At 43.9% G+C, this 13,103-nt stretch overlaps 1 protein-coding gene across 2 annotated transcripts in view; it reads left to right on the top strand.

Annotated features, from left to right (window-relative positions):
* Positions 1-13,103, top strand: part of ABCA1 (ATP binding cassette subfamily A member 1) — a 92,658-nt gene that overhangs the window by 11,191 nt on the left and 68,364 nt on the right. For both annotated transcript variants that reach the window (XM_021379420.1, XM_021379419.1), the window contains exons 2-4: positions 3,894-4,034; positions 9,337-9,430; positions 12,654-12,795. In XM_021379420.1, the coding sequence (XP_021235095.1) occupies positions 3,969-4,034; positions 9,337-9,430; positions 12,654-12,795 (302 nt within the window). In that variant the 5' untranslated portion in view covers positions 3,894-3,968. The remainder of the gene's footprint in view (positions 1-3,893; positions 4,035-9,336; positions 9,431-12,653; positions 12,796-13,103) is intronic.

The raw sequence follows: 13,103 nt of genomic DNA, 5'->3' as shown, positions 1-13,103 counted from the left end.
GACAAGAACGTGGAGACCCTGTGCTTTTATTGTGCAGGTGGATGTTGTGGGGGCTGGTCTGAGCTGGTAGAGAATGTCCTGACCTAGCATTAGAGCTCTCTGAAGAGCAAAGCAGGAACCCCAGTCTGGATCAGAAGGTTCGCGCAGGTTCGTTGAGCTGCCTCTCATCCTCTGAAGTCCACTGATTGTGCAGGTTGAATGGCTTTTTTGTAATTGGAAGGACAATCTTCTCTGCAGGCAGGGCCTATGGGAAACTGTTGAAAGATCTGTGGGAATATTTGGATGCTTTTTTTGCTTGATTTCTCCTGTGTGTTTGCTCATGAATTGAGAAGATTTGGAATGCTTGAAAAATAGCATGTTATATGTATGCAGATCTGAGTGGCATGCTGGTAGGGCATGCTAGGAAGTCTGTATACTAGGTCCCCCCAGTTTATTGGCTGGTCAGACGTGAGGTGGCCTCGTGATCATTTCAATTGGCTGTCTGGTTAACTGAGTTCTTGTTGCTGTCTACATGTTGCACAGGGCATGTGTCTGGATTCAGTAGGTTGCTGTAAACATCCATTACGCCTGACATACTAGACAACTATCGGGTGTATCCCAAAGATGTAGGCAATTTGAGTCTCCCCTGGTGTACTCCATGTTGTCTAAGCTATGCATTTACAGTAAAGAGGTGGAGAAACACTGAAGCAGAGCTAAACAAGAACAGATTTCTGAGTGATGAATAGAAGTAAGCCTCTTGCCTCTTGGCTGTATATCTACCTCTTCTGGAAAACAAGCAGTGTTCACGCAGTGGAAAAGGTTGGATATCTACAGCAAAGACCTCTGTGCAGCTAGGTTGCACCACTTGTTAGAGCTCAGGAAATTGTTCCAACTTTCATACTGCTTATTTTAATAAGTGTTCTTTTAAAAAAAAGGTAGGCTCAGTGTTGGCAGGTATGAATCTCTTCTGCAGAGGTGTGGTACCTTAAATCACTGAAAACTTGTGCTACTGTGGCAAGTTCATGCAGCTATTCTTGTGCTAGACAGAAATAATATTGCTTTTTTAGACGGTGAGAGTGATCGCTAGTGTGCACTGCTGGCTAACAAAGTTTTCCTTTGGTGTGATACAGAAGGGAAACTAGCTGGTATCTGTGGGCTTTGGAACTGCGGTACTAAATAGTGAGTTGGATTTCCCTGTTGTCTTGAACATCCTAGATGAGCCTGAAGTGAAATACAGATGGACTTCAGCTCCAGCTGAGCTGAGAGAGTAGGGTCTGCCAGAATGCTCTGTGTTTCTGCTTTGTAATCTTTGCTTTCTGACTAGAAGAATGTCTGAAATGGTGCTAACCTGTTTTTGCCTGAGATTTAGTTTGCACAGCATTTTCTGAGGTATTAGTAATTCAAGTGGACCTAGTTAACTTGTATCAGCAGTGAACCAAATATGTCAGCCTCTGATGTGGATCAAAATTTCAACAGCTATAGGCATCAGCAAAACCTGGGTTGCCCCACTCTGCAAGAGATACTGGGACTGAATGTCTCTGAAGCTGTCATCCCAGCATGGCTAGAAGAAGTAGAACTGGGCCCACTTTGGGTTCAGTTTTTGTACCTGCAGTGGGAATCCGGTGTTGGGACTTGTCCCTTTTGTTAATGTAGAGACTTAGCTTGTGTCAACATATGGAACAGGCTTTCCAATCATCAGGTACAGTCCTTACAAATAATTATTTTTGCCTTATTTAAAACTTGTGTCCAGACAAACTGGCCTTGCTTGAAAGCCAGCACGTTTGCTTTGTTCCCTGTGAGGTTTAGCTGAACTCTAGAGAGCTGGAATCCAAGCAGGCACAGCCAGGTCTTCTTGGTTGCACAGGCTTCTGCTCATCAGCTGAGATGTGTTAAGTGTTCTTATATATGCCCTTATCTCACCATGAAGTGCTAGTGCAGTATGAACCCTACAAAGTCTTATAAAGCAGTCTTTCTGTTTTGGATCATGGGGACTGCCTGCAATTGCAAGAAACCAACATCTGGATTTTTGCTGGCATGGATAAAGCCAACTAACTTGCGACTAGCTTGGACAGCCCTAAACTGCTGCAAATTCTGTTCTGCTGCCTTTATGAAGAGGTTTGAAGTGAAGGAGTTGAATGTAATTCCATTGAGAATGCCAAAGATCTCTGCTGCTCCCTGTGAGATCCTTCCTGCTGATTTCCTGGTGGATTTTGGTCTTTAGCTGTAATTGTTAGAAAACACTGGGAAGTAGTTTGTTGCAGATCATTAATAGTATTACAGAGTGGGATTTTTTTTAATGTTGTTGATATGCTATTAGCTGTTAGAGTGCCTCTCTTGAGCGTGTCTGGGAGTTCACTGTCTACCAGGCAGATGTGCACATAGCTGGAACATGTTAATATCAGGGTGCTCCAGCCAGAGGGAAGTGCAGGGTAGAGGGAGGAAAGCTCTCCTACCGGATCAGTTGGGCATCTCTCTGTGAAGAGGAGCATCTACAGGCACTGTTCACTGCAGTGAATTATAGCGGTAGTTAATAAGCCTGTATTGGCTGTATGCTCAGCTGCCTGTGTACCGACATGAGGTTCAATTTGAAGGTTTTTGTAGGTGTCTGTTGCTGTTCTTCTCCCTTATACTGGCACAAAGAAGTGTTGCTCTGCTGTTGTGATCCTACAGTGTAATTTTCTGTGGAATTTAGCATGGTGACTTTAATTGTTTTGTTTGTAGTGTTAGGGAAACTTTCATGTAACAGAGACGTATGCTACAAGACAACTTTTTAATCTGCTGTTGTAATAGTGGATTTAGTTGTGGGTAAGACTTAAAGGCTGCAAATACTCATTAACTCAAAGCTGGCATCTAGAATTGCTATATCTTAGCTAATCTTGCTCCAGTGCAAGAATGGTCAGGGCACTTCCTGAAGAAGTCTTAAGTTCATAGTGCATTTTGAAAACATTTTGAATGCAGTTTGCAATGAGGCGTGCAAGTCTGAATCATAGGTCTGTGATACTGGTATGTGGGACATGAGAATCAAAAGCATGTGTTCCCACTTCAGCAGATGTTAGGGGGAATGGTTATCTTGTAGCGTGCTTGGATCAGTTGCTAGCTGTCCTGTTAACACTGAGCCTGTCAACAGAACATATTCAGGAACATAAATCAGAATTAATTTGCTGTGAATTAGCTAAATCTCTGTGTGGACACTCACTCAGAATGAAAATACTCTTAGTCTGAAGTGGCTTAATCTCCAAAGCAAATTAAGCTATTCTAAATGAATTGTGGAAAAATAATAAGAATAAAGAAGATTTAATGACTTTCAATCTACTATAAGCTCATCTTTGTATCTGAGTCTTCCTGGAAGTCTCTGTGTACCCAAGCTTATACTGTGTTATTATTAAAAGCCACCAAAGAAACAAATGTGTTTCTGAATCCTTTTTAATTTCTCATACATCTGCAAGGTGCGTTCTGAATGCACACTACTCACAACAGCTGTGGAGGCCAGGTGGCTGCAAGACTTGACACTATCTCAAGAGCAATTGTCCATTAACTTTTATCCAAGTATGAATGACTTCAGGGCTGCTTGCCTCCAAGGAGATGCACATTTCTCTCTTGCCTGTTAAGCACATAGCATTTTCTTCTACAAGCAAAGGTGTTAGGCAGAATACTAAACAAAGACATACCTAATTTGGCAACTTGTTCTTCACGGTTATAAAAGTAAATGTGGTAATAAGCTTTTTTTCTTAAATCTGAGCTTACTTGAACCTATAAGACTTGGCGAGAGTGCACGGAGTAAGAGAGCAGATGTGGGGAATGCAGTGAGGTGCTGCAAGGCTTCATGAGCTCACAGAGCACAACCTCTGCCTTTTTCTGTCGTGTTGTCTTTTCTGCTCTCACATAATTTTTCCCTTTGAACTCTTGCTTTATAGTTAATGCCCAGCCACAACGTCCTTGCTGTGTAGTGTTGCTGCTGCACAAAGGAAGGAAGGCATTGTTGAAGAACGATGGCATTTTGGACGCAGCTGGGATTGCTGCTGTGGAAGAACTTCACCTACAGAAGAAGACAGACTGTAAGTAGTAGGGTTTTTTGGTCTAAGTTGCAGCATTGTAGCTTACTTGTCAAGTGAAACAGAGGAAAATTCCTGCATATTGGTGTTCCAAATCTTAGAGGAGCCTGGCAAAACAACTGGTCTGCCTTTGCAGAGAGCTGGTTCAAGTCCTTGGCAGACAGAATTGAGGGGGTTTGGGGTTGGTCCTGGATCCCAGTGTGTCACAGTACTGAAATGCTTGTCACACCTGGCAGGGAGAGATGTAAGCCCAGTGCCTGTGCTGTGACCTGCCTCCTACTGCTCCTCAGGAGGAGTACTGCCAGGCTGTGGGTCTGTGGCATGGACTCTAAACACTTCTGACTGCTGTCAGCTGCAACAGCAGCGGAAAAATTCACCCACTTCGTAATGTGGCCAAAGGTCTAACAGTTGTTTTCCCAGTGTTGGGACCTCTGCTAGAGGCAATAGCAAGCATTTTTGATCTCTAATCAAGGAGGGGCACACAAGCCTGTTGTGTAACTTTTCAACAGAAGGTTTACTTTAAGTAGCTGAATTGAGACATGCTCTCACATTCGTGTAGAGACAAATCCAGGCGACTGATGCTGTGCTACCAAGGAGCATTTTGATTTGCCTCAGTGCTGGCCTCACCATCTGTTATCAGTATGGAACATACCTGTTAGGGTAGGCAGTAAGCAACAGGAGTCTCTCCTTGTGGTGACAGGGACATAGAAGCGTGAATCCAGTGCATTTTCCTCAAGGCTTTGTCTTACCATTAATGAGACCTCACAAGATCCTGTAACTTCTGCTGACAGTTGAAGCCAGAGAAAGCACAGTCCCTGTAGAGGTTTCAGGGGTAACTGTGTTGGACTGGGCTGTGTTCTGTGGAGCAGGGCTGTGCAGAGGAGGTGTCCCGTTAGATCTGACCTTGAGGAGGTATGAGCAGAGAATGTGAAGGGAACGTGAGTTACCGAGGTGATGAGTGGAAAGTGGTCTCTCTGATAAGCTTTCTGAACCCTGCAAATGTCAAGCTGTTTGCCAGCTGGCTGGGGCTGGATTGCTTTAGAAACTGTGAGTCACAAGGGAGAGACTGCTATCATATTCACTGGGGGACATGGAAGCAGTCTCTGAAGTCATTGCTCAAATGTCTGAGACTTGTCATAGAACTTGTGTTCAGTGGATTCAGAGCTGAATGTATCCCATTCTTAAAGTGCTCAAATAAAACCAGACAAAGGGTTTTGTTTTTTCCCATTATACCTCTGGTTACAGGGCTGTCAAGGGTGGCAGGAAGTTCTATGCAAGTTGCATGTTTTTGTCCTTATCCAACCAAGAGCCTTGATCTCCCAGGACAAGGCAGCCCATCTCGTAAGCTGTGGGCTGCATCAGCCCTAAGGAGTGATGTTTCCTGCTCTCTGGAAGTGTGTGTGTGTGGGGAGGGGGGGGGGGGTTCAACATCCAAACCTTGTGAACTGCTTCATAATTTATAAGAATGTTGCAACTGAGTGGAGGAGGTAGTCTCAACAGTGGCTACAGCTCTTTAAAGTACATGGCTGTTCTCAGTAACTCTAAGAGCCTATGTAACATAGGCTGTTAGAGCTGAAAATACTCTTCTTCTCCCCCTTGGTACTAGCAGTCTTACTCTTGTCCTCTCCCAGACTGGCTTTAAGAACATTGGGAATCCATAGGAGATTTATGGAGCCTGTGTAGCAATGCTTGAACTGGTTCAACCAGGAGATTTTAGAGGAGCTGAGTGCTCTGCTGAAGAAGATGGCTTTTTTTGTCTGAGTCCTCTGAAATTAATGCATCCAGTCTAAAGGTTACTTGAAGCAGTCTGGCACGGCACGTCCTATCAAGCTTTAAGCTGGGCAGCAGAAGTTCATTCACATCTTTGGCAATGCCACAAAAATGCAGAAGGCATCTATTTCTAAGTGGAAAAATACCTTTCTGTTTGTACTTTTGTTGTGATCTTGGATCTGTTCAGCTATTTCTTGGTACCTTCTGGTAGCTTCTGTGTCAGTTTCCCATTGAGTAGCCCAAAGGCTACCGCTTACAGTCTGTGCCATGCCCGTCAATTCACAGCAAAGGCAGCCTATCGTTACATGTTTTTATGATATATCTCCAGAGTTTTGCTCAAATGTTTTCAGTCTGGGCTTTACCTGCAGGTATTGAGAGGGAAGGCCCATGAAACAAAGGGAGGGAATTACCAGAACATCTCTTCTGGCCATGCTATTCTCATGGCTGCCCAGTCATCATCTGTTAGGAGACCAGCGTCCTAGGTTTGCTGGCAGTGCTGCTCAGCCATTTGTACTTACTGAAGGTGTAGCCCAGAAATAATTTGATTCCTCTTCTTTTTCCCACAAGAAGCGTGGTCTCCTTTGCTTCTGACTGAGCTCTCTCTTGTGCTGCAGTGAGTTTGGGCTGTGTTGCGAAATCTGGGTCCAAAGCTCAGCCTGACATGTGCAACTGAAGTGTTACTTTGTACTGGGTTACTTCCAACAGCATTGGAGTGGGGGGAAGGAGTGCACAGGGGGAGAGCGGAGAAAGAATTGTGTTCAGGGTTCACTGTTGTGTAAAAGCACTGTCTACCTGCTGTCTTGCAAGTGAGGAGACCTCTCAAGCTTGCATGACGAGGCTGATCAGCAGCTGGTAGTTCCTTGCATTGAAGCTGGACCATGAAGATGAGGACACTGGCGGGAAATGAGATGGGATTGTAGTTTGATCAGTTCTTGCTCAACAGATTTCCTGTTGACACAGTGTTGATCTCAATATTTAATGGTATCCTCGACTGCCAGCCAATTGGTACAGATAAGACGTGCTTCAGGGACTAGCTTCAGTTAAGATATAAGTAGCTTGTTCTGGGCCAGGTGTTGCTGTCTGTGAAGGTGGTGTTCCTCCCTTGCTTCCAAGGGGGGCAGGGGAGGTGGAAAGGTGAGGCTAGGTTTCTCTGTTCACCAGGCTGGTCGAGTGGCTGCACTAAGTGAGGAGACTCAATTTTTCATTGTCTCCTTAAGCATGAACCTGGGGCAGGCACATTCCTTCTGGTGTCACTGTGTCCTTCTCTGCAAAGGCAGCAACATATGAAGAGCACTGGTGTAATTACTGCTATGGGAAGGCTAGGAAGTGGTAGGGAAGGGAAGCTTTTGAGCTTTAGGAGTGAATGAAAGAGGCTTTGGTTTTTTTTTTGTTGTTGAATTGTGTAAGGGGCCGTCTAGAGTGTCCAAGCTCTCTATTGTACATAGGCATTAAGTTTGACCCTGTGTTTCAACAGTCGCTGGCTGTGTCTCTTGGAGCAGCATTTCAGTGCAGCCATGATGAATCAGCCTTCAGCCACGAATGTACAACTGATCCAGTCCAAACGGCCTCCCTCTTCTGTCCTCCCTTGGCCTGTGAATCGGGAAGGCTAGAAGCGTGTGTGCAGGCATATGCGGAGGCGTGCAGCACTTTGCATGCAGTGTGCACGTGGTCACCTTCTAGGTTATGCAATTAGACATTTCTGGCTGTGTGGCAGAGGAGCTGGCACGGATGTTTCTCTGTGCAAGCCAGGGCTGAGACCAGTGCTTTCTCTCTGCAGCTGCAGGAGTGAGAGACTGCTTGGGCACCCTGGGCAGCCTCCACAAGCCCAGCTGGCATCACTCTGTCTCCAGACAGCATGGTGGCACGTACAAGATGCCTGCTCCTTGCCAGCAGATAAGATGGCACAGAGGGCCGTAGTGCATGCCAAAGAACAGCCATCAGTGCTGGCAGAGGAAATGGTTTGTGCTGCTTCTTGGCCTGTTGGTGTCCTAATGCTGAGCATCTCTGGCCTCTGGGAACCAAACAGATGTTTTGGTGCTGAGGGAAGCAGCTGCTGTTAGTGGCTGTGTGTCTGCCTTTGTAATTGTCCATTATAAAAATGGAGGCATTTTCATGGCACCTTTGTTAGTATGGTTTCACTGGAGTTTCTTATCCAATGATCACAGTATGTGCATAAGAATACCAGTGGGAAATGGTATCCCAAACTCATCCTGTGGAGTCTGATACCATTGCCGGAAGTGCTGGTGAGAAAGACACTCAGTTTTCATCTCTGGGCATGGTTACCATTTGGATATCAGCCATTAAGGGTGTCTGTGAAGATACCTAAATGTTTTCCTTTTCTGGACCATGGTATTAGTTTTGGTGTCTCGATTTTTGCAGTGTGAGACTTATTCAAGGTATGGTAATCAAGAAATCTCACCTCTAAGTTTTCCTAGAGTGCCCTGTGTTGAATGTCAAGAGCCTCATTTTAGTTGTTAACAGTGTAGAACAGGAAAACATGTGTTTGTGGGGACTGTGTTCCCCTCAGGGGTGCAGATCTTATTCCATTTGGCTTGTAAGAATGGCACAGGTATCTTATTAAAAGACATTTTTTTCCAGTGAAGGTGAGAAGATTTCTCTTTACTTGACCAGGAAAACACTCTTTTCCTTCCTTCAAAGGAGAAAAGCACAAATAAAAAGCTGCTTTTTTGTGGCTTACCTAGGATGCACGTTTAGGTAGCCTTTCTGGAGTGGGGAAGCAGGGGATGGTAGGTGAAGTTCAAGCCTCAAGTGCTTTTGCTTGTGTCTCAGAACCTCTGTGTTCAGTTGTTACTTTGTGCATGTTCTTCTGTGGAATACAGCACAATTCAGTGAATTTCCTGTACTTCAATTTCCTGAAAAAAGCATTCTGTATTTAATAGTAAATCCTTTTCTTCTGTATCATTCAGTTCCTTCAACAACTTGAGTTCTTTCTGTCTTTACCTATGAATACTCCAGACCAGCGTTTCCCTGCCTCGTAGAGCATAAATGCATTAGAACAAAACAGTAATTGGTATAAGCTTAGTGGCTTTGCTCTCCTGATAACAGCATACTTCTCTAGCACAGAAATTAAAGGATTTAGCATAGCTATGCACTGGCACAATGTTCATTCCTAATGTTAGAGTAGAAGCTGAATTGTTTATTGTGAATATGTATTTTAGAGCTAGTGGGAAGTACTTACAAGGCCAGAAATCCAGCTGACTGCTGGGAAGAGTAATAGGGAGATTTCTTTCAGGCAAGGGACAAAAAGAACTATAAAAAAAAAAAGCCAAAAGTAACCCATGTTAAACATATCCAATTTAGTCTTGTAACTGGCTCATATCAACAAAAAAAAAAAACGCCTGTCATTTTTCAGTGTCCTCTGAAGTTGTAGGAACAAACTTTTTGGTCCTGGAATGTGGAACCAAAGAGATGTAAGAATGTGCTTGCAGAACTGTCCTGACTTAGAAGTGGACTGTACTGGAAACTCTGTTCTGTCGTGTATTTTGGATGTCTTATACTTTGTCTCTGTTTCCAGTTCCAGCTGCTGATCGAAGTTGCTTGGCCTCTGTTTATCTTCTTCATCCTGATCTCTGTAAGGCTTTCATATCCGCCCTACGAACAACATGAATGTAAGTACCAAACACAGCAGCTGCACCCAGAATGGTTGTTATTTCAAGGCTAGAAGGCAGCGGTGCCAACTGGCAGGAGACAAAGATCAGGGGTAATGGTTGCATACCTCTTTGTAATCTTTAGGGAAGTTTTAATGGTTGCTTTTTTTCAATCTTAGGGACTGCAGCATGTTCTGACAAGTTAATGTTGCTCCATATTTTGCTTCTGTTTTTCTTGCCATTTCTGAGTTTTTGCATTTATAATGTATTAGCCAAGGATTTGCTGTGGAAAAGTGACAGGTCTGCAAAACCCACACAGAACCGAAGCTTTATTTCTCATTCTTGATCTGTATGTGACTGCATAAAAAGAAAGCAGTGTTCAGATCTGTAAGAAAGCATTCTCATTTTCAGACGCTAATGTGGGCTAATGTAATCCATAAAAGAACAGGAGAGCAATTCCATTCCTTCTAACCATACAGTGTCAACTTCATATTCAGTAGATCCAGCAGTTGCATGTTTATGGGGAAAACTGTTGTATTTTTCTCTTTACATCATAAATGGGTACATATTAGCTTTTCCATCAAAGGAAGCTTATTCTTGCTCTGCAGATGACTGTGGTGGTTGCCATTTGATTTAGGAAGCAGAACTCATTGAAGCAATATGCTTCATCTTAAATATAATTGCTGGTGACTTCATGCTTCAATTAGCTGACTATAGAAGAGCTCTTTGTTTGTCTTTCCTTTGCCTGATTACTACAAGGTAAGGGCTAAGGGTCAGCACAGCATGTTTCTGGAGGGCACTCTGAATTGTTTCATTCTTAAAATAGGTGAAGAACTAGCTCTTACAGCACTTAACCCTGTGGTTTTTTTGCAGTAGCTGGGGCATTTTATGCTGCTTACTGGGCTTTTTAAGCTAGCAGGGAGCTTTTCAAAGTTTAAGTGCTAATGTCTGCAACTTCCTGATGTGGTTTGGACACTGCTGGTCTCTCTCACTGCCTAACTCTCTTTGTTCTGTGGCTGGCAGGGTAATTGAAGTTTCTCTAAGTGCAATCTTGTACTTTGCTGCTATAAATTCAAATTACCTCTCCTGACTGTTACAGGAGAACAAGAAGAAATGCCTGAAGTATGGACATGGAGCTTGAAATAAGCAATTCAAATCTGCTCAGTTGGTACGAAGAACTGCAGCAGTCTCTGTGGTACTTCTTGCCAGCTGTGGTTGTGCTGCATATAAACTCAGCCCTAGCAAGAGCTGCTTTTTTTTTTTTTTAGCTGTTCATATTGAGTGTAATACACGATTGGGACTGTTAGTTGTTAGCCTCCTTGTACATCCTTTGGTTGAGCACCTGTTGTCAGAAGAATTTTGATTATCTTTCACCTGCAGTCCTTTCTCATTCCCATTTTTTTATTGACTAAAGTTTTGTTTGTCTTCTCCCTCTGGCATTAACAACAGTAGAGTGTAGAGTATCTTATTAACTGTTAAATTCACACTTGCTGGTTAATACTCTTCTGTTCTTACAAGTTTTCAGGAAAATGGAAACTAAATTATTTCATTTTAAGTCTGAATTGATTTCACTGATTGTTCACTCATACACTGATGTGTTGTGTAGCAGACCTTTTGTCTTGGTGGGTATGAGCAGAGATGCTGGAAAGAAACCTTGAGTTTGTGGTGAGTTCTGTGGCAACATTGTGCGTGCCTTTAGGGAAACTGGATTGTTATCTGTGGTGACAGTGCTGTGTGCTGTTACGAAATGACTTACAAGTGAGGCCTAATCATAGCAGTAACAGAGCTGCATGCAAGTGCTTTGCAACCTCCAGATAGCCTAATTATTTTAGTGGTACAGTTTGTTTAATAAACTGATAAGATTTTCAGCTCTCTTTCTGTTGGAGGAAAAGGAGCAGAACCAGGGGTTGTACTGTTCCTCTAATCCTACTTACAAGACAGAACTTCTGTCTCAGAAGTTTTCAGAAAAAGGAACCTTTTTCTGAAAACTTCAAAGATTGCTACATGGCTTCCCCAGGTCAGCCAGGGAAGACATCTCAGACTGTGATAGCTGCCTTTCATCTCTTCCATGTCATTAGGGTTTTTCCTTTATTACCCTCCCTGTACTCTTCTTCCAAAAAGAACAAGAAGAGAAATGAAACAAAAGCCAGAGAATTTGGGTAAATAGTGTTTCTGTTTTTAAAAGAATACTAGGAACTAACAGTCCCCTTAGTACTGGAAACAATGAACCTTTGGTTTCCTCACCTTTCTCCTGGACAAAGTCCCTGGCTTTCTGCAGGACTGATCTGGTGATAAGCTCTCTTCTCTCCGCCATCTGTACTGTCTAGCCTTGTTGGGTTTGAGCATCTCTGACTTCTCATCGTTTGAGGGCTCAGTACCCCTGTCATGGCTGTGGGGGTACCCAGTCGCCTCCCCATGTGATTGCAGGCATGTGAGGATGAGACAGGCACCAGAGAGTGAGGTTTCGGGAGCAGTGGATGGGGAATGTGAGTCTCAAAGTCTTGAGGAGCTGTCTTATGCGAGAGATAGTGAGGAACTGCGTAACCTTCCTTCCCCTTCCACTCCCTGGAGTGGAGGTAAGGAAGCAGGTTCATTTGCAGAATGCAGAGTGACAAGTCTTCTTGGATACAGGATTGTATGATAGAAGGCTTTCTTCCGGAGGCCATGGGATTCACAGATGCAAGTGTCAAACTGGTGGAGCTCTGCCATGGGCAGTTTGTTACTGCTTTAGCTCTCACCAGATTTCATAACACGAACAGGATGTGAATGCTGAAGTATGACTTAAGTAGGTCTTTAATAGCAAGAGCTGGAAACTTGTAATTGGTGGGCAGATGTCTAAGTTCTGGAACTCTGGAAGTCAAGCTATTAGGGGAAAGCAATGATGTACTTATCTCAGGTAAACCAACATAGGCACCTCCCAAGTGCTGACCTTTTGCTTGACGCTTACAGTGCATGTAAGTGAGGAGAGGCTTTTGAAAACCAAAGGACAAGAAACAATGGTGCAAGACTGAGGATAGGTGAGGGCTTTACACACCTAGGAAAGTGTAATTTTTCAGTGGAGGAAGCGGAGTTGTGTGGAGAAATTAACATCAGCTCAACCCTCTTGATGCTGGCCATTATGCTCTCTTAAAAGCAATGTGAGGCAGTAAGCTGGATAGAATTGCCACTGCCCTCCTCTACTACACAATGTTATATCTGGCATGTGTCTTGTGTCTGTCTCCTAACTATTGTGTTTTGGTTTTAGGTCACTTCCCAAACAAAGCTATGCCTTCAGCAGGAACACTGCCCTGGATACAGGGGATCATCTGCAATGCCAACAACCCTTGTTTCCGCTACCCAACACCGGGGGAATCCCCTGGTATTGTTGGAAACTTCAACGCCTCCATGTGAGTCTGCTTGCTTTTTCCTCATCTCTGTTCTTGGGGGAGCAGATGGAAAGGGCATATTTTGAAGTCACCAGTTCTTAATGTAACTCCATGCTGCTGAGAGCCAAGCCCATTCTCTTACCAAGTGTTCAGAATTCAGCCCATAAAAAGGTGAGATGCAAGGTCTGTTTTCCAGAGAGCCCCTTTCCTTGGCTACTGAACCTCTGAGATGAGTGGTGTAGGAGTGAGAAACAGTCAAAGAGCGGGATCTGATAGGACTCTCCTTCTTGTCATTTATTGCTGGCTAATGTATTGCAGGAAGCTCCACT

This window comes from Numida meleagris, chromosome Z, assembly GCF_002078875.1.
Source record: "Numida meleagris isolate 19003 breed g44 Domestic line chromosome Z, NumMel1.0, whole genome shotgun sequence".
NCBI lineage: Eukaryota > Metazoa > Chordata > Aves > Galliformes > Numididae > Numida > Numida meleagris.
The sequence above is the reverse complement of the archived record's forward strand: the minus strand, read 5'-3'. Positions and strand labels throughout refer to the sequence as shown.